Source organism: Condylura cristata, unplaced genomic scaffold, assembly GCF_000260355.1.
Source record: "Condylura cristata isolate star-nosed mole 26May11 unplaced genomic scaffold, ConCri1.0 scaffold00020, whole genome shotgun sequence".
Taxonomy (NCBI): Eukaryota; Metazoa; Chordata; class Mammalia; order Eulipotyphla; family Talpidae; genus Condylura; species Condylura cristata.
Genome location: NW_004567121.1, coordinates 28,944,902 through 28,966,465, shown reverse-complemented (window position 1 = coordinate 28,966,465; position 21,564 = coordinate 28,944,902). Strand labels below are relative to the sequence as shown.

The 21,564-nt window shown below is 38.1% G+C and overlaps 1 protein-coding gene across 1 annotated transcript; it reads left to right on the top strand.

Moving 5' to 3' along the window:
• The first annotated feature begins 6 nt into the window (after positions 1-6).
• Positions 7-19,781, top strand: UBXN2A (UBX domain protein 2A). Its single transcript, XM_004686407.2, has 7 exons — positions 7-143; positions 7,303-7,357; positions 8,355-8,493; positions 10,569-10,675; positions 12,613-12,750; positions 14,080-14,238; positions 16,051-19,781. Exons 2-7 carry the CDS (start codon positions 7,317-7,319, stop codon positions 16,241-16,243), a joined length of 777 nt encoding a protein of 258 aa, XP_004686464.1. The 5' UTR covers positions 7-143; positions 7,303-7,316; the 3' UTR covers positions 16,244-19,781.
• The last annotated feature ends 1,783 nt before the right edge of the window (positions 19,782-21,564 follow it).

Sequence of the window (21,564 nt, the reverse complement as noted above, 5' to 3'; positions counted from 1 at the left end):
CCAGCGCCGCGGCCGGCGAGCCGGGGCGAGTCTGGGGGTTCCAGCCCCACGCTGGCGCCGGCGATCGTAGCCCCTCAGCAAACTGAAGGCGAGGCCGCGAGGTGACCGCGCAACGCGGACCCCTCCAGCTGCCACGGCCGGAGGTGAGCGTCGCGGGCGTTGGGCGGGTGAGGGCCAGGGGTGGTGGGGGTCGTTGAGTTGCGCTGAGCCGCCGCGCTCGTCTTTGTCTCGGTGATCCGCGGGTCCCTGGGGCTCGGATCCCGCGTCCGCCGCTCCTTAAGGTGCTGGTGGGCGTTGGACCGGGGCCCGGGCGAGACTCCTGCCCTGCCAGGTGAGGCCAGGCTGCGCGACTTTCCTGCGCGGTCTGCGCCCAGCGGGGGCTGGCCCGTGCTGGGGATGCTCGGAAACCTGGGCCCGCGCTCTCCCAAGGCCCACATTCCCAAGGGCGAACTGCAAAAGGGCAGACCCGAGAAACAGAGCATGCCTGTTTTAGGTGAGCATTTGGTTAAGTCCATTGTAGTCTCCCACGACTTAAAACACACACACACACAAACTATAGGTTTGATAGTCGCGTTGTCATGTTTAATTTCTTTTTTTCTCTGTGTCTGTCTTTCTTTACTTGTCAGCATTAATGAGCCTTAGGATGGCTCCCAGCGCTGGTTCGTTCCTTGGTAGGTAATTTGAGACAGTTAAGACTAAAGATAGGAAACTGAAAACTGACCGTCTGTGCTGATGGTGACGTGGAGCTATAAAACCTGACAGATTGTGACGTGAAAATTAGCTGCCTTACTTCATAGTGTCTCATGCGTGGTTTTGGAGTGTTTGTGAGTTTAATTGTAGTTTGAGTTTAATGGGTGGACGCTTTGACAGTTGATGTGCCCTTTATCTAAATATGCAGAACGTGGTATTGATTTAAAAGGCAGTTAAATTCATTGAAAAGTCAACACCTATGCATAACAGGAAAGTTAGTGCTAGACACTTGTGGAACTTGTGGAATGACCTGTAGGAAGGAGGGGTGATTAAGCACACAAATGCTAATCCAATATTAGCAGAAATTATACTAAATAAGCACTCTCTTAACCCTGGACTGTGGTTAAGTTCTTTACGTACATACTTTGCTTAATAATATTAGTTGTTAGCTAGATACACATTTTAATTACTTAGTTTGTTAAAAAATAGTTCCATTGTATGCTAACTATAGGATGGTTATTGTTACAGTTCTTGCCTTTAAGGACTCTACATTGTTTATTCTGGGAAAACATATTAAGCAAATAATCGCTTAAGTAAATGCCAGTAAGTCTCCATAGAAGCTAAAAAGAATGTCTTATATTGTGAGAACATATAACATGGGGACTTAACCTAGGCAAGGAAAATCAGTTAAGTTTTCCTGGGACAGTAATCTTCAAGTAGAGATATTATGGGAAAGTACGAATTAAATGAAGATGGCCTTCCTGGTGGTGCAAGGGGTTAAGTCTCAGCACTATGAAGCTATAGGTAGCCACACAGCAGTTCAATCCTTTGCCAGGGACCTGACCCACATGGTGCAGCAGACCTCTTCTGTCACTTCCACTGTTCCACTCTGCAGTGTATTTCAGTAGATCCAGCTGTTCTGCTTCCCCACTCTGTCTCTAGTGAATCTTCTCACCACACCCACACCCCACACCTCTGGTCTATAACCCAGTTCTTGTATGCATAAATGAATAAAAGCCAGAGATGCGGAGGGTGAGAGGATTCATCAGAGACAGAGTGGGGAGCAGAACAGGCAGATCAACGAAGTACACTGCTGAGGGGAGCAGTGGTCGGGTCAGGAGAGGTCTGCCACACCATGTGGTCTCCTCGGGCCAGGCCGGGATCGAACTCATGTTGAAGTGGCTTTAGCTTCTCAGTGCTGTGCTTTAACCTGCTGCGCCACCAGGGAGGGCCTAAAAGTAAATCTTAAAAAAAAAAAAAAAGTATTTGGTTCTGATGCTACCATAGTTACTTTGCTTTTCAGGCTTGGAAGTCTGATCCCATTCCATAGAGGAGCTAAATGAAAGGAACACTATGTGGAAATGTGATCTTTTGGTTAAAAGAAACCAAAAATCATTCCTATTCCCAGGAATGATTCTATCCTTAGGGAAAAACTTCAACTTCTACATAAAGACAGCATGGGCAGATTTATAAAATCTTGCTACACACACACAAAAAAAAAATGCAGTCTGTAGTATATGTTTGTAAAAGAAGCTAGTAATATATAAGTTTTAGTTGTCAAATTTTAATGTGTACATTTAAAATACTGCATTTCTTAATAGCTTACGTCTGTTTTGACTGGATTTTCCTTCTAAGGATATACTCCAGAAAGCTCATTTTACTCTATCGCCTGACTGTTGTTAACACTGTGGTTGTTGGGTGTATAAGGGCTAATATTTGGGAAGGTGTCTGGTAAACTGTGATATAAAAAAAATGTAAAGTGGTAGTGATACTAATTAAAAATAGCCTGGAGCAAAATGGATTTTTTGTTCATCGGTCCATTTTGATGCCTAATTTCATGCTGATATTTATTCTGTGGTTTTTTTCCCCTCCCCAATATATGACTGAGGTTCATTTGTGTCACTTGATGATGATACCTTTCTAGTGGAATAAATTTTGTGGGGGTCATTTATTATTACTCATTTATAATAGAGAATGCCAAAAGTAATGATGACCTTATCTTCATGTTTGAATCAGTTTTGGTTTCATAATTCCATGCTATATTTGGAATTAGTGACTCCGTCTGTTTTTCCTTTATGTAAGCTCCCCCATAATAGAGTCGTCTGCCGCATAAACTTCTATCACTGATTCTAAACTAGTGCCTAGCACAGAGTGGTTGGAGGGTCAATAGAATATAAATGTTTTTAAAAGTAGTTGAATTAGTGAAATTGCTTAGCCACATAAAAAATAAAGCTTTGGGAAGAAGCCTGAAGCTGTTTCTTACCAATCCTGTAACAGGTTATGACAGAAAATAGAAGAGAGAAAGGACCATAGACTTCCGTATCCTTAGTACCTCTTTTGGTCCTCAAAACAACTTGTGTGAAGAATTATCTCCATGGTACAGATTTAGGTCACCGGGGTTAAAGAAGTTAAGTAGCACTCTAGAGGTTACCAGCTCTAAAGTGAGAGAGCCTTAGCTACCAATACAAGACAATTTGAGTCCGAGGTCTGCTTTTCGTTCTCTTTTGCTGTTATAAAACAATTTACCAATAGCTTATTACTATGAAATGATGGTAAATATTAGTGATTTACAAGGGAGTAATCTACTGATGGAAAACATTGTGAAATATTTTATAGACAGCTGCTCTGCTTCTTACCTGCTGGGCATGATGGGAGAAGCAGGAAATGTGTGTCAGGATACCTCTGGCAGGAATCTGAGATCCAAGAGAAAGAACTGAAAGACACAAAAGAAACAATGTAAATAGTATCAGATGATATACCTTAAATTCCAAAAATCTACATGCTTTAGGAAAAGAATATGTTTATCAGACAATGATGATCCTTTCCAAACTAAGGAATTAAGAAGTATTTGTAAATGAAATGCTGTTCAACTATATCTATAAAGCATCATTCATTTAATTTATTTATTTCTTTTGCCCAACTCCCCAATACTTATTTTTTAAATAAAATAAAGTCAGTAAGTCAAATTTAAACTTCTCTTGAAATTGGAATGGTTGGGATGGGTGTTTATGTTTTTCTGTATTATTTAGGGTTCATTTGAAAGGGAAACACTTTTTTTTTTAAGGGAAACAACAAGTTTTAGAAATATGAAATTTGCAGTGAACATGATCTTCTGAATATCTTTTTAGTTTGTTTTCTGGTTTTTGGTTTTTTATCAAAATAATGTATGCACATAGTTTAAAGGGCAGATAGTCTTAGAAGACTTAAAAACTCAAATATGCTACCACCCTTTTACCCTAGAGACTACTATGAATGCTGTAGCTTTTTCTGCTATTTATAGCCAGAATCCTAAACATGTATATTTGAGTTACTGATTTTGAACATTTCCCAATTAGTAAAAAATAGACACTTTTCCCCCTTTGTAACTGAATTCACCCTTGGTCCAGGGAGAGTATGAATATATTTACCTAATAGATGGAATAATATTTGCAAACTCAAAAGAGTGTTGACAGTGTTGTCTCTCACATCTAACAATCAGCTTTAATGACTGAGTTTTAAGGCATTTATTAACTTTTTAAATTTAATTTAACCCATTTAATGTATACATTGTTAATATTTTAAAAATACCTTCCCCGGGCCCTCCCTGGTGGCGCAGCGGGTTAAAGCACAGCACTGAGAAGCTAAAGCCACTTCCGCATGAGTTCGATCCCCGCCTGCCCCGGAGGTGACCACATGGCGCGGCAGACCTCTCCTGGACCGCCCACGCTCCCCTCAGCAGCGTACTTCGTTGATCTGCCTGTTCTGCTCCCCACTCTGTCTCTGGTGAAGCCTCTCACGGCCCCTGAGCCTCTGGCCTGTACCCCAGTTCTGTATGCACAAATAAATCTTTAAAAAAAAAATACCTTCCCATTTACCTGATTTATTACAAAGTCTCAGGCCTCAGGTAGTGCCTTACATTTAATAAATCTTCTAAGACTCTCTGAATGACATAATGGTCTGTGTGCGTTTTTAAATGTAGGGAATGATTTCATAGGAGAGCTCAGGAAGGATGAAGCCTTTAGACAGACACTATACCCACCTGGCAATAGACTCATTTGCCTTGGTGGTTGCCCCATCCTTGTAGACGGTGGACTTGACCGTGGACTTGCCTTCTAGCTGAAAGACGAACTGAAGTTCCTGGCAATGCCGTTGAAAGTTCTGTCCCTTGCCCTTGTGTCCTTTCAGTCCTCTGCTCTCTTGCATTTCCCCCTTTTCATTCCTTTCTGTTACCCTGTCTTTCAAGATTGCTCACTTTTTTTTTTCATGAAAAGGCTAAGAAATAAATCCACTGTCAGTCTGTCTTCAATTCTTAATGTAGCCAACAGAGGCACTAAATTTTTAATGGTCAGGTGTTTTCCAGCACAGACTCTACTAGCCTACTTCAGTTCCAGCAAAAAAGAGACCAAATGGAACAGTCCTCCAGCCCAGTAAGCTGTTGCTATGGGCCCAGCTCCAACAAACGCAGGAAACTAGAGTGGCAGTCAGAAGCTCGGATCATTCAGCCTGATTATATCGACTGAAGGGCTGTGGCGTCGGCCTCAGTTCCCCAAATTAAATTCACCTCCAGGTGCTTCTGTGACTTACAGTGGGAGCAGATTAGTCCGAGCGCCCACTTTGTACTTCTCATTGCTTTGGGATTGGTGGAGCTTCACGGGCATTGCCGAGCCAGTCTGCCTTTGATTTAAATATGCCTACAGCTCACATTTTTAAATAGAGGTGTTTGCTCTTTGCAGACATACTTTCCTGAGAGACTTGAAGGCATATTTGATAGAGCCAGAGATGAAATATTTGTAATGCCTTATGCAAATGTTTAGTGCAGTTATGTCTTCTATGGGGTAAAGTTTCTTTTCTTTTCAATCTGTAGTCACTGGAACTTGATATTAACCTGTCATGATGTAATAGTAATACTTTCTTTTTACAAACATCTTAATTATACTATTTTAAACATATGCACATAAAAAGAATATGTAATCTGGTTTAAGAGACATTTTATGGGGGTGGGTGGGAAATGGGATCAAAAACAGTGGGGTGCGGGAAGTGCACTGGTCTATGGTGATGGCACTAGGGTGATTTGGTGACAGGAAGCCCACGGGGACTGCAACTGAGATGGAAAATGCACAAAAATATGTAAAAATAAACTATTATATTATTTAAAAGAAAAAAGAATATGTAACCTGGTTTACGGGTGACTTCTTAAAGTTCTGTGTATGAGTTAAAACTAATTTACATTAGTTTGTTAAAGCATTTTTTAAGTTTATCTAATTCTAAAGCATCTTTTTTTTTTTAAAGATTTATTTATTTGTACATACAGAACTGGGGTACAGGCCAGAGACTCAGGGGCAGTGAGAGACTTCACCAGAGACAGAGTGGGGAGCAGAACAGGCAGATCAACGAAGTACACTGCTGAGGGGAGCAGTGGGCGGGTCAGGAGAGGTCTGCCACGCCATGTGGTCTCCTCCGGGGCAGGCGGGATTGAACTCATGCGGAAGTGGCTTTAGCTTCTCAGTGCTGTGCTTTAACCCGCTGCGCCACCAGGGAGGGCCTAAAACATCTTTTTTAAAGTCATTGATTTTCCTTTCTCCCATAATCAATTTGTTGTGTTTTCCTTCATTTATTAACAGGATATCCCACAATATATAGAACAGACCCAAATTTCCTAAACTGAATTTTGACAACCGATAACTTTAAATTTACAGTAGGCAGTTTGTGACTATTACATAATAGTGGTGTGTAACACTAAAATCTCTGTACCCACATTTTCCTTTAAGCTGTAAGTCAAACATAGGTCTATTAAGGTCTTTTAGTTGCCTTTTTTATAGTATCATCTTTATCCTAAACATGATAAATCTACTCATGTTTATTGCTTTAAGTATGAATTCATAGTAATTTTCACCTCTTCAACTTTATGATTTGGCATGTTAGTTTTCACTGAGAATGTCAAATCTTGAAATGATGCCATTCTTGGATATTTTTTGGTGTTTTTTTATAGATTTATTTATATTATGCATACAAGAACTGGGGCATGGGGGGCGTTTGGGAGGAGGGTGTGAGAGGATTCACCGGAGACAGAGTGTGGAGCAGAACAGGCAGATGTACTGAATGAAATCCACTGCTGAGGGGAGCAGCAGGCAAGACAGGAGAAGTCTGCTGCGCTGTGGGTCAGCTCCTGGCCTGCTGGGGCTCTAACTCACGCTGTATGGCTGGGGTAGCTTGACAGCACTGTCTTTAACCCTGTGCCATCAGGGAGTCCCCTAAGGATAACTTGCTATTAGAGCAAAAATACTGCCTTTTAAGATGCTAATGAAAAGGCAATATAGGAGTCTACATGTATACATGTTGTGAGATAGATTTTTATACACTTTTTATATTTTGAAAGGGCAGTTTCATTAAAAGGAGAAAGGGAAAAAAGGCACCTGCATAGGCACAGGTCTTTCTTTTGTGAGTGTCAGGCTCCAGCATTTACTTTCCTTTATTTTATTTCCTTTGTAAATGAAAATAACAGTTTTGATTGTGGTCATTTGTTCTCCAGATCCTTCTAGTGGTATTTCAGGGCTACATTGTAAATTACAGGGATGGGTTTATTTAAATAAGTAAAACTGAGAATTTCATCTTTGTTTCTTTCTATTCTCACAGTAAAACAAAAGAGAATGAAAGAAGTAGATAATCTTGAAAGTGTAAAAGAAAAATGGTAAGTTATTTCAAACTGTGGGTTTCTTTGTTTTTTCTGCCTTTGTTGATCTTTATGTTCACTACATTTCAGTAAGATAATGTTTCCATTATGAGTACCTCAGTTAGGTACCTTTTGAGTAATTTTTCCTTTTGTTTTGCTTGTTTGTTTTTTTACCATAGCTGAATAGAACAGACCTTTAGTGGAGTTGTGAAATCTCGTTATTTAAAAAAAAAAAAAAAAAAGCAGTGTTAGATTTCTCTACACATTGCTTGACAATTTAAGTAACTGTTTACATAATTAACCTCTCAGGTCATATCTTAGATGCAGAGTGAAAATATGACTTTGGAATCAGGCAAACCTACCTTTAAATACAGTCTTCTATTATACTACCTCTCTGGTCTTTGAACAATTTAGGGAGATTCTTTGTTTCAATTTCTTATCTACAAAATGGTAACATATTCTTTGTAAATATTTATTAACCATGCAAATATATTTTGTTACTTTTTCATTATTGTTTTATATAATATTTGATACTATTACTTGCTGTTGTGTCAAAGGCCTCTATGAGCCTTCAAAAGGATTCATCACTCATTCCCCTGAGGTCACATATTTATTATCTAAACTTGGAAGAGGATCTAAACTGCAATCAGAGGATCTTCACTGAGACAGTTTGTTTAAGTGCTTAGACAATGGTCAGTATCAGCCCTCCCTGGTAGCGAGCGCAAGGGGTTAAAGCACAGCACTCTGAAGCTAGCTGCAGCCACTTCTGCACAAGTTCGATTCTGGGACAGGGAGGTGACCCATATGGCACGGCAGACCTCTCCTGACCCACCCACTGCTCCCCTCACCAGTGTACTTCTTAGATCTGCCTGTTCTGCTCCCCACTCTGTCTCTGGTGAATCCTCTCACCGCCCCTGCAATTCTGGCCTGTACCCCAATTCTATATGCGTACATAAATCGGTCTTTAAAGAAAAAGAAAACCATCCATACTATGTATTTCTCTTTTTTTGTGTAGGGTGTGTGCAGCAGGAACTGACAACCAGCCTCTTCGAGGTAATCAGCAGACAAGTTGTGAATATCTTGTTGACAGCCTTTTCGAGGAAGCACAGAAGGCTGGTGCCAAATGCTTGTCTCCCACTGAGCAGAAGAAACAGGTGAATGTCCACGGCTTTTTCCCTTCCATTGTTTCTTAAAATGTGCCCCTTTTTGGAATTTCCGTGCAGTCAACATTGCTTTCATAGTAACCGCAGGATATGCTTTACCTGATCCACTGTACGGGCTTTGTGTTGACTGCAAACACCATGGTGGGGAAAGTCGTAGGTGTCCTGTCCAGGGAGACTTGAGCAGTGGCACCCACAGGCTGGTCATTGCTGTATGCGCTGCTTATACTTGCAGAGTGAGACAGGGAGTTTCCATTAAGAATGGCCTTCAAGGAATAAAATATAAATTTTATTAAATTCCAGCCTTCTAGTACACATCTTTATATTCTGGATGACGAAATGTGATGTGCACTTCACTGTGATATACACAAGGCTCTTCAGGGAAAGCATAATTGTTTGAGATGCAGGCAGAACCATCTACTTTTCATGGTTTTGCTGTTTCTACATGAAAGAATGATTGGCAGACATTTTCTCAAAATGGATGAAGTAAATCTGGCGATTAAAGGAAAACAATTTATAGCATCTATTGCAAGCAAAATTTGCATTGACTTTTTTAGTGAAATTAAGAATTTTGGTAAAATACCACCAGGCACTTGATAGTACCTCAGATCTTGAAGATTTTTCTGATGAGATCATTGTGACATTAGTGACTATATATATACTCCTTTAATATTGTATACCGAAATATAACATCTAGCAGATTTACATGACTCAGAAACAGTATTTTCCAAATGATCAGCATAAGATGTTATCAACTGATGGACTTGTGAAAGAGCCAAAATGTCTTATAAAAGACTTCAGTGTAACAAATATATGAAAAGATTGAGTTTAGATCCCATTCAGATTTTTCATTGATGTTTGAGATACTTTCACTTATTCAATTTTGATGTAGTGTCCAAGAATCCCTTGAAAGGCTATTAAAATACTTCTTTTTTGCAATCATACATAATATATAATATATGTTTCAATTAAAGTATATCCCGTGGGCTGAAAGCAGTAGCAATTATGAGAATCCAACTGACTTTTTGAAGTTAGATATGAAAATGCTTTTTAAAAAATCCTTCACTCTAATTTATCTTTTATATTTAATTTGAAATTTTATCAAAAGTTAACTTCTAAAAATGGTCTATTATGGTCTGATCATTCTGAAAGCACTGTTTCTCCTTGGCCATGACATCTGCTTCCCAAGGTAACTACTCGGACTCTTAGCTATCCTGGTGCACAGTCTGTCTTTTCTAATAATGTAGTAATAGTGAGAATTTTTGATTTTTCAGTTTTACATGTTATATATTGGCTTTTTACTATAGAAAGTGAAGATTTGGCTCTCTGATTATACCTCCTACCCTCCCTAAGATGCCTCCTCTCATCCATCTAATATAGTTATAATTTTAATCATCTCCTGCTGACTTCATTTTCTTGTGCCTGTCTTTAATTCATCCCCCAGCTCTCAGACAGAAAGCTGTATTTGTCCACTGTGTCTGAGTGCATGAAGTGACCTGGCTGGTTGCCTGAGGGAAGCTGTGATGAGGTCCTGTTTTTCCCCAGTAGGCCAGTCCCCCTCTGAGGGGGCTGACAGCCCGTGGCCTCCCTGGTATCTGCGTTCCTCAGCGGCCTCTTGCTTTCTCCTGTCCTGAGGACTCAGTCCCCTGCCTCTCCCAGTCCCATCTCTTCTTTCTTCTTTCTGTTGATTATTTTCTTATGCCGTGGTCCCCACTGTTCTCCCACGTCACCCACGAGCCATTGCTCTATTTCCCTGTGTTCCTCTCTCCTACCAGTGGCTCCTAATGTCCTGAAAATAAGACATCAGTCTCACAACCTTCACTCAAATGCGTTAGTGTGTATTGCCTGCAAATTGGGACATTATCCCACAGAGCCACAATAGGGCCACCTTATTACGTGGTCTTTGTTTTTTTCACTTTCCTGTGTATTATGTAAACCTAAAACCAATACAATGTTTTATGTCAATTATTGTATCGATTCTAAGGGAAAATACAAAATAAAATACATAGTGATGGAAGTTTTCAATCTGTATTTTAACATTATGTATTTTGTTTCTTATGGGTTTGAAGGTAGATATAAATATAAAATTATGGAAAAATGGATTCACTGTCAATGATGATTTCAGAAGTTACTCTGACAGTGCAAGTCAGCAGTTTCTGAACTCCATCAAAAAAGGGTAAGTAATCTTTGTAAACAGGATATTTTAGGTGTCTTTCCATTGGAAGAATCCTTTCTCATGTTCTTACAGCCCTACACATTTACAGGCATATTTTTTCTTTTATAAATTTAGGTTTTCATGAGCTGGGTTTTTATTTCTCTGGATATGCCTATATATGAGGTAACCTTGGTTTGTCACACTGTGTCTGGTTTAGAGGGTTAAGATCAGGCCCTTCAGGTATATGTTAGCACACCATGCCCACCCCCACCCCACACCATGGCACCCATAGTCCACTGTGCCCCTTCCCCACCTTGCTGGCCTGAGGTTTCTTAAGAGTCACGGCTGTAATCTTGAAGAGCGTCTCAGGTTTAAGTTCTGACTAACCAAAACCTGACCAGTCTGATTAAACAAAATCTTTTCACTGTCATAGTGATGTCCTTTGAAGTATAAACATTTTACATTTCAATAAGGTCTGACATCTATTTTCTAGATATTCTTTTATATATATATTTTAAAAATTATAGATGTACTTACACACACTTGCTTTTGGTGTCAGATCTAAGAAACCATCATTCAACCCAAGATTTTGAAGATTTAGCCCTATGTTTTCTTCTTACCATATTTAAATGTTCATCAATATTTGGTAATCTTTCGTGATAGCATTTTAGAAAGAAAATGAATGAATACAAGTTACGAATTTCATTTAGCTATTGAAGTTCTGGTTCATGTTTATGTTTCTGCTTTCCAGAAAAGATACACAATATCCCATGGCACTCCCCTTAATGAACATTTTTATGTGAGGTGTCCATTTATGGTGTGAACTACTTATTTTGTCAATGTTTATTTCAGAAGAGTTGATAGTGACCTATATCTAACCAGCTGGGAGATTTAACTAGCGTTAAGAAAAATACGTACATGTATGCCTGTGTCTGCAGTATATCTCTGTGACCATCTCCTATACACACACCTTTCAAATATGCAGTGCATATTTTTCTGAACTTTTACATAACTCACATGTGTTGTGCAAAGTCCTTTTCCCCCTACTACCAGTTGAGAGTAAGCAACGGAGGTGATGCTTCATCATAGCATCGCCTTGTTCTGTGCACCACGTAAGCAGACACTGGCCTGTACAACCGCAGCAGCCTTCTCAGTGATGAAGCTGAGCTGATGCTTTGCTGCCTTCTAATCCCTCAGAGGTTACTGTCCGTCTCAGTGTCTCTCAGGGTAGCAAGGTCATCCAGCTCCTGTCACACATGCACGAAGATGTCATGTCTCTGCAGTCTCCTTCAAAATAAGTGTCAGAAAATCATGATACATTTGTTCTATGTTTTTCAAGCAAAAATCAAGCATCCTTGCTTTTCCGTTATTTCTGGGATTCAAAAATATCTGTGGCAAAACCGAGAGGGCTCTCTTTTTCTGCGGCTTACCTCACTCAGAGGAGCGCACATGAGCTGGCCAAAGCCGGACGAGTCCCAGTCCTGCTCTGTCTCTTCAGTCTCTGTGAGGAGGGTGAAATATGGAAGCGTTTTTAAAAATTCTAACATTTGGTATTTTACCTTTGTCATTTTCAGAGTAAATCTATATTTTCATTTAAAAATTAAAACAAGAGCCTGAGTTTTTTAGTATATTCTTAGTTATTTGTATGCTTCCAGGAACCTATAAAATTGATGAAATTGTTTACTAGTATTACATAGTCATCAGCTATTCATGACTTTAGTGCTATTCTAATACCACTAGATAATTCGTGACATTCCTTAAGTCTTAAAAATTACTCCACATTGTTCTGGGTTTTTGGCATTCATATTTTGCAACTATATTATTTTACATACATTTAGTTCTTTCATTGTGAAGAGTGTTCCATGCCTCTTATTCCTCTATATTGTCCCATTCGTTTTACATGCGAAATGTATTTTTCAGAAAGAGAGAAAACATATTGTGTTTCTTTACTTTTCAAGGGAACTACCTTTAGAATTACAGGGGATTTTTGACAAAGAGGAGGTGGATGTTAAAGTAGAAGATAAGAAGGATGAAGTATGTGTGGCAACAAAGCCTGTGTTCCAGCCCTTCTCTGGACAGGGTCACAGACTGGGAAGGTGAGTAGGCTCCTGATTTGTGTTTTCCATAAACAAAACTTACTTAATTTTCAGCTTGGCCACATTTTGTATGGAGCTTATCATTTCTCCCATTGGAAAAAGATTTTTGCCATGTTAAATTTTATGAAGACTCCTAACTCATATTTACCTAGTGTAAATTAACATGATAATACTGTACTAAAAAAATCATAAAGGCTTTTTAAAGGTTTATCAAATTGAAAGGGCCTGTCTTACTGAGGACATTAGGCAAAATTGGGTGAATTTTTCTCTTTTGAATCTACAGCTTGAGTTTTGACATTAATGTTACAGCATACAAATGGTTAGCTTTTGAACACAGGGCTCCATTTTATAGTTATCACTACCTTCCACACTGTTCTGTGAGCAGTATCTGAATTTTGACATAATAAAAATACCTGATGGGGTAATATCAATGTTTGAAGACTTTAATTGTTTTCCAAAATTTTGTTGTCATTATCTGGCCCAGCTAGGTCTTATGAAAGGATGCAAAGAGGGTAGATACAGATCACTTTTATTTTAATTATCAAGATTGGTAAGGAATGTACTTATTGACCCACACATGTAAAAATATCTGGGTGTGACTTTTAGACAAATTAAGAAATACTTAAGATTCTTTTATTTTCCCTTATAATCCAAGGACTAATTTTTTTTTTTAAAGATTTATTTATTTGTACATACAGAACCGGGGTACAGGCTAGAGGCTCAGGGGCGGTGAGAGGCTTCACCAGAGACAGAGTGGGGAGCAGAACAGGCAGATCGACGAAGCACACTGCTGAGGGGAGCAGCGGGTGGGTCAGGAGAGGTCTGCCACACCATGTGGTCACCTCCGGGGCAGGCGGGAATCGAACTCATGCGGAAGTGGCTTTAGCTTCTCAGTGCAGTGCTTTAACCCGCTGCGCCACCAGGGAGGGCCCACCAAGGACTAATTTTTATAGTGAATTTATAATTTCTTTTAGAAAATTTGACCTGGGAGTAAATTACAATAAAGTTGAGTATCAACACTACTCAAGTAGTCTATTTTGTGAGGAGCTATTCAAATAATGCTAGCAACAATATATTTACATGGTACTCACAAGCTTGAAAATTATTAGAATATATAATTTCCTTAGGTTCATATAGTCATCATAGTTGGTGGATATAACTAATATTAATATGTTTTATTTTTGAGGAAAAAGGTATAACTTTCTCTTTAAAAGCTAAATGTATTGTAAAATGTTTATAGTATGTTTATAAAATGTTTATAGTTAAATTGCTTAACAATAAAATTCAGTTCTATAGACATACTTCTGATTTTGTCATCTGAATTTTTAGTGCCACACCAAAAATTGTTTCCAAGGCAAATAATATTGAAGTTGAAAATAAAAATGATTTGTCTCTTGTCCCACTAAACGACCTGGAACCCATCACTAATATACAGATCTGGCTAGCCAACGGGAAAAGGATTGTCCAGAAATTTAATATTTCCCATAGGTAAGTCTTCCATTTCACTATTTGTAGATTGTTTTCCCTACATTTAAATTGTATTTGTTCTTTTTAGTTTAGTCAACAATTTAAAAAAACTATCCAAGGACCTTAAAAAATGGTTCTCTAAACATCTCAATTGTTACACCTTAAGAATATCTTCTTAATTGTCTTCTCTCCTAAATTGTTTTCATTTTAACTAAAAGTAGGTGATCCTGTGTATAGATTCACTTCTTTATTTAAAAGCACTAAATTTTTTTCAAGGAAATGTTATAGAAATAAAAAATAATAATGCTTGTGCACATTAATATGACAATCATGTATAATTTACCTTCCATGCCTTTCCCTAGTTGATCTGTGTGTGCATGCATGCAAACACAGGAGATAAACACTATTCTAAATTTGTGTAAAATCATTTCTTGTAGCCACAGTTTTACCAGATTCACTTGCATCACTAAAATATACTGAGTTGTTTTCTTAATTTCCAAATAATTAATCTAAAATAGTATAAATTTTAAAACAATTTATACAGAAAAGTACAGTATAAAGAACCTTTTCCTCCTAACTGCCCTGAGAATAAGATGTCAGTCTTATGACCTATCACCCAAAACACTTTGGTGTCTATTTCGTATATATGAGGAAATTATTCCCCAGAGCCACAAAAGAGCCATCTTGGGATATATTTAGCAATATGTCATGTTACCTTATGTCTGAGTTCCACATTTTCACATCTCTGAAATGGAGTTGCACCCTGTAACTGATACTAGCCTATGGCAGTGTGACACAGTTGTCTGTGCCTTAGCTTCTGCCTCAGAACTTCCCGAGTGAGTGTCAGCAGAGCCAAGAGCATCTCAACATCCACAGTAGCGGCGCACTTTTTAAAGATTCTATGTCACCATCACACCTGCTGATACAGACAGTGTGCATTATGTAGGGAAACATGTACATTAAGGACTGAATAGAGGATTTAAGTCTGTCTGAATAATGTTCAAGTATTAGAAGTGGCAATCATTGTATCCTAGTTACATTACAGAAGCATATGAGTATGTGCATATGAGATGTACATTTGATAAATGTTAAGTTTAAAGCAGTCTTTGAGTAAATAGGAACATTCTAAATGTTCAGGAAGTTGTTTTTTTTTTGAAAAATCTAGATTTGTTTAGAAGGAGGTATCTTAAAATCAATGGATCTTGTTTTTTAATGAACTATGTATACACTCTCCCTCTAAGTACACACCCACACAGGTGAATATAACTTGAGCTACCTTAAAGAATGTAGCAATTATGTTACACGATAGTGTTCACCACACTAACTGCAATGAGTACAGAGTTAAAATACTTCTTAAGTGGGTTTGAAGCATAGCATGATCTGGTATTTAAGAGATATATCCTATATCTGGATTAGGTTACTGTAGACCATTTCTGATTGATTTAGTGCTAGCTATGTCAATATAAAAACTTTCTACTCTAGGAAATTTCAGATTTATACAAAAGCAAAGAGAAGATATAATGATCCATTGCTCAGTTCACCTAAACTATTTTTCAAGCGAATCCTAGACTTCATATACTTTCCTGTGTACATATTACAGTATGTGTCTCCAAAAGATTGGACCTTTTTAAAATGTACTGTGAAGCCCTGTCACACCTAATAGTAATTCCTTACTGTCATCCAATATCTAGGGAGTCAGTCTCTAGGAGATCACCCCCATGTCATAATTTACTATTCTAGGTGTTGACGTAGCCAGCTGTCTTCATATTATTACCTTAAATTAGCAAATTTGGTTTTCATAAAACTGTATTAATGGTTTGTGCTGTTTTACAGGATAAGTCACATCAAAGACTTCATTGAGAAATACCAAGGACCTCACAGAAGCGCCCCTTTTGCCCTGGCAACCGCTTCCCCTTTCCTCAGGTTGCTAGATGAATCACTCACACTGGAAGAAGCAGACTTACAGAACGCTGTGATCGTTCAGAGGCTCCAAAAAAGCACTGAACCTGTTAGAGAACTTTCATAACACTGATTTTTGATACACTCAGTGAAAAGTTTGCAAAGAAGTGATGGCTGTGAGTGGACATGGAAACCAAAATAGGAGAAAGGAAAAGCCAGATAGGTTGGACTTTGGCTCAAGTAGTATTTAACGTCCTCCTGCCGAGAGGACCTTTACATAAGTCCACAGTAGGAAAGTAAAATATGACTAGAAACTAGAGTCAGTGCACTTTTCCCAATAAGCTGCTCAGCAAGAGAAATTCACTTCCTTTCAAATACCACTTAACATAAGATATACTTAATAAGTGTATAATTTAGAATCTTCATATGGTAAAAACTAGAAGATATGTTCACAGTATCAAACATCATTCCCAAGCAGCAGTGACTTATTTAAATGTTAACTGTTTCAGATTTCAAAAATAGCAATACATTTAAAATTTTAACATGGCAGGTTAAGAGCATCAGTGTGATTATTTTATAACTAGGATGCGATCAAAAGACTAAATGGAAGGAACTGATTTCGCTAGTTACACCTAATCCTCAAAGTTCTCAATTTACTTTCTCTAATGACAGTGTATACACAGATATTAATGTGGAGGTAATACCTGAGCTATATTTTTCATGTGTAAGAATAAGCTGTGTCACTTTAGTATACGTTACTAAGCGTATTTTTGAAATATGCTTAGTATTTCATTTTTGAAAAGTAAGGATTTTTTTTTATATTCTATTCGTCCCATCACCTATTGTACTTTCAGAAATCAGGGATCTACTCTTTTGCTAATATTTGGAGTGAACCATTTGGCACCACTCAAAATCCAATGCTATGTTTTCACATTACTAATTAATACTTTCAGGGTGCCTCTCGTGAAGTCTTATTTTTCTGTTCCACATCAGAGTCGACCTGTGTATACTTGAAAGGGATATTTATTACATTCTCATACCACTAAGGAAAATATGCTTTGTATCATAGACTTTGAACTAAAAGACATAATTATTTCACTGTCAGATGAAATCCCCCTGCCTGAAAATCAGTTTAAAAGAGTTTTTGCAAGTGATGTATTAACTCAACTTGAAAGCCACATACATAATGAGCACACCCAGGACTAATGGCCGTGGGTGTCTGGTAGAAAGAGCAATTCTCAGACCTTCTGGTCTCAAGACCTTGTGTTTATATAGGTTGTATGCATATATTATATTTTAAAATAAGTTACAAAATTTCTACTTGTTTAAAAAAACACATCTTAATATAAATAACATTTTTATGAAAGTTATTTTTCAAAACAAAAAGGACTTAGTGAGAGAAGTATTAGAGTTTTTGGGAAATACCCTTTACTGTAGATTTAAGGAAGACAGATGGTATCTCATTTTTCTGCTTCTACATCAATCTGTCGCCATATCAAACATCTAGCCTCTGAAAATGCTGCTGTATGTCCATAAAAAAAAAAGATAACATTTTAGTATGGTATGACAAGAGTTGACCTTGCAGATTCTCTGTCCGATAAAACAGTGATTCCCAGGCCCTCACAAAAGAATCACTTTGCAAAGCTTTTCAACACGCCTATTCCTGCCACCACTGCACATTTCTAGCTCATTTTTTTCTGAGGTGGGTCCCAGACCTCTGCACTTTTTAATCTTACACGATTCATACTTGAGGCACTGGTAGAAGGGCCAGCCTTCAGGGAATCCTGCACTGAGTTTTCACCCTCAGATAATAAAACCAACACCCTTCACCATGGGAAGTGGGAGACTGCTCACTGAAACGGGCTGTCATAAGTGTAACTGAGACAAGACTGGGACATTTAAGTTAAGTTTTGCTAGACTCAGGAATAACAAAAGGGAAACAAAGACTTGAACGCATGACCCGTTCTAAGATCCGTGGTCTTTTGGAGGTCCATTTTAATATGCTTCAATTCACAGCTCTCAGACTTACACAGTAGAGGTCTGTCTCTTTATTAGAAAGAGAGGGAGGATGACAGGTTTGTAATAGAGAATAAATATTTATTGTTAGTAGCTTTTGTGACTCCCTCTCTAGTGAAATGAAAGTAATGACATTCTTTTAAAAAATGAGGAGGTAGTAAAATTGGCGGACTTCTTTTTCAACAAGAAAATAACATAATATATTTCAAGAATATAATAAAACATTTCATCTAGGTCTATCATGAGGCATTTTATAATTTCTTTTGCATAAATATAGTCAAGTAGGTGATTCTTTATATATTTCTATATAGGACCTCTCTTGGGAAATATTTTTCTAGTACCTATAGAAAACCCTCTTTCATTGATTCTCCAGCTTACAATCATTAATAACAGTAAGACACATTAGAGGTTTTCTTGTACATGAGCAATATATCCCACTGAGAAGTTCCTGTAAGGAAGACCTGTCATCAGCAATAGCTGTCACTGTGAAAACTCTCATTAATGTGACTGATATTTTCTAAGGTTTTCCAAAATGGAAATCATCCTATAAAGCTTTTTATTTGAAAGTTTAAAATTAGCAAAGTTGTTAATTAAATGTGTAGAATACTCAATATGTTGGCTTTAGGAAAAAAAAAAACCTGAACTTGGCAAGGCAAACTTGAAAATGAGCGAGTATCTTAGACATGGAATACAAATTGTCTTAAGCTTTATTTCAAAACATCAATTTCTTGAAAAATTGTTAGGGTTGATATTTCTAATTTTACAGACTATTTGTTGAAATGCTATGTATCATCAAGGTTATAAAATCGATCTTATTTTATGTACTCTCAGAATATTCATTACACTGTATGGTGTTGATGGTATAGTATGTATGCATCTAATTCAGTGCCTTAAAAATATTTTGAGAGAGATATTTTGCTAATGGCTCAAGAATTGTTCTCTTAAGGATGAAATACTATTAAAAGGATCTGTGAAATATTTTACATTTGTTTGTTATAAAACAGCATTACATTTGGATGCGTTTGTCATTTTTGTTGGGCAAACATTAGGTGCCTTCTGTCTACCATATACTTTAACCAATGTTGCTTCCATTTAAGTCCCAGGAATATTCAAATGTTATATGTTCAGATGATTTTTAAATTTTTTTAACTATCCTTTGTGTCCTTAGCTGAACTAGAACAGAGACTTCTTAGTGGGGTTCACTCTTTTGTTCTCTTTCTAAATACAAACTCTTTAAGCAACTGCTCATCACACTATATCTTCAAATCAAGTGGCTTATTCAGTAGAGTAATATTTGGCTGTTTTAAAATTTTGTGTGTGTAAATAATCCTTAGTCTTGTAGAAAATTACAAAATGCAACTATGCTAAGATGATCATGATCAATGTCTATTCCACCATTCACAGATAACCACTGATGTAAATCCTTTCAAATATTTTTAAGTGTATCAGTCTCTAGTCCTGTTTTAATTAAAAGACAGGCTTGGTTACTGTAATCCTTTTTTTTTTTTTCTATTGAAATCTAAAGCTATCACTTTAAATAGAATAGTCACTATTTGGAACAAAAGGGTTTTTTGTTCATTACATTTCAGCACCACCACCCCCAAAATTGGAGGGTTTTCTTTTTAAAATAATCATCCTTTCAAAAACAAAATTGTGGTAGTATACACAGCAAGGTATAAGCATTGGAAATGAAGTGTTTCCAAACCTGCTAAAAATATGAATTGAATGATGTGTTTAAAGTAGATTATACAAAGAAACTTCAGTTTGACTTTAGTTTCCAGTGAATTAAATACTTAGTAATGCATTATCTCATCCTTCCACTGTTGATAGGGTTGCAATCAAGGAAACAGAGTACCCACTTTGTAAATTAAGAAACTGAGGCATAGGAAATGGAACAATACCCACCAGACTGGTTAGAATCAACTTCAGGATTAAATTTAGCTGTGACCAAAAATTCAAAACGGTAGTGTATTACAACACTGTTTTCCTGCAAAAGTTTAGAGGGAAGCAGTTAAGGAGGCGTAGACCCACCTCATGATGTCCTAGATGCCTGGAGTGTTAATCTGCCAGTCCCCACACCAGCTGGCTTGAGGTCTGAGATAGCGGCTCTGGCCATCTGGAAGTCACACCAGCCGCATTTGCATTGGACTCAGTGAGAGAAACAAGTGCACACTTGCAGCCCCTTAAAAACGAAACACTGCTCTCTGGGTATATGATCCCCCTGCCTTCCACTCACTCATTTAATTAAAGTATTCAATTCATCGGCTTCTAGTCTGGCCACAGGGTTGTGTCACCATCACCATAATCCAATCTAATTTTAGAACATTCTCATCCCTTTTAAAGAAACCCAAAATGAACATCAGCAATTACTCTTCTCCACCCTGAGTTTTGGGCAACCACGAAGATCCCCTATTTCTGGACATTTCATATAAATGGAATCTCATGTGTTTTTTGTGGCTGGCTTGTTTTCACTTAATGTAATGCTTTCATTAGACACATTTCATGTCCTTTTCATTATTAAATAGTAGTCCATCGTATGGCTATAAACGCCACATTTGATTTATCCACTAGTTGGTAACATCTGGGTTGCCTCCACTTTTAGCTATTATAAATAAGGTACTGTGGAGCATTTATTCAAATTCTGTGTAAACATGTTTTCATTTCCCTACGGTATAGACGTAGGGGTGGAATTGCTGGTCATCTGCCAGTTCCACATTGAACTTTTTTAAGAACAAACATTTCCAAAACAAGCAGCACAGTGTACACATCCACCGGCAGTGTATGAATTTCCACAGCGTTTGTCGACTTCTACGTCTTCAATTATGCCACCTAGTGGAGTCGTGGCTGGTAGCTCTGATTTCCCTAAGGACATGAACATCTTTGCATGGGCATGCTGTCTGACTCCCTCTGGGGAACCGACCAGCCTTTACCCATTTCTGAATGGGCTTGTCTGACTGGGCTATGCTCATTACAAGTCTGGGGCTTTGCAGCTCTGTCTCCCATTCTGTAGCTTGTCTCTGGGGCATGGCTGGCACACGAACTTCTTGTAATTTTAGTCCAAAGAACAGTTGTCCAACCCAAGATTAATAAGATTTCTTCTTGTTTTCTAGAAGCTGCAGAGTTGCAGCCTCACATTTCGGTCTGTGATTTCTTTTGCAGTTCGTTTCTATGTGTGATGTGCTCCCGCTGCCTTTCTGGCTCTTTCTGGGCGTGCCAGAGTCCCTGAGTTCCTGTCCGGTTATAGGACCGCACCTGACACGTACCCGAGATGGGGAAACTGTGCGTTAGCTGCTGGTGGCAGATCCAGGGGCTTTAAAGCCTATTCAGTCATGAGATTAGTCTACACAAGTCAGTTACATTGCTTGGATTTCTTTTTAATCTTTCCCAATTTTCGCCCCGAGGAAGTAGCGGGAAGGTTGGCGGGCACCAGAG

What these genes read in the sequence shown, in the direction of transcription:
- UBXN2A (XM_004686407.2), top strand. Translation starts at nt 7,317, where the DNA reads ATGAAAGAAGTAGATAATCTTGAAAGTGTAAAAGAAAAATG. An exon ending in GAAAGTGTAAAAGAAAAATG is followed by an intron (nt 7,358 to 8,354) that starts GTAAGTTATTTC and finishes TTTTTTGTGTAG; the next exon opens with GGTGTGTGCAGCAGGAACTG. An exon ending in CCACTGAGCAGAAGAAACAG is followed by an intron (nt 8,494 to 10,568) that starts GTGAATGTCCAC and finishes ATGGGTTTGAAG; the next exon opens with GTAGATATAAATATAAAATT.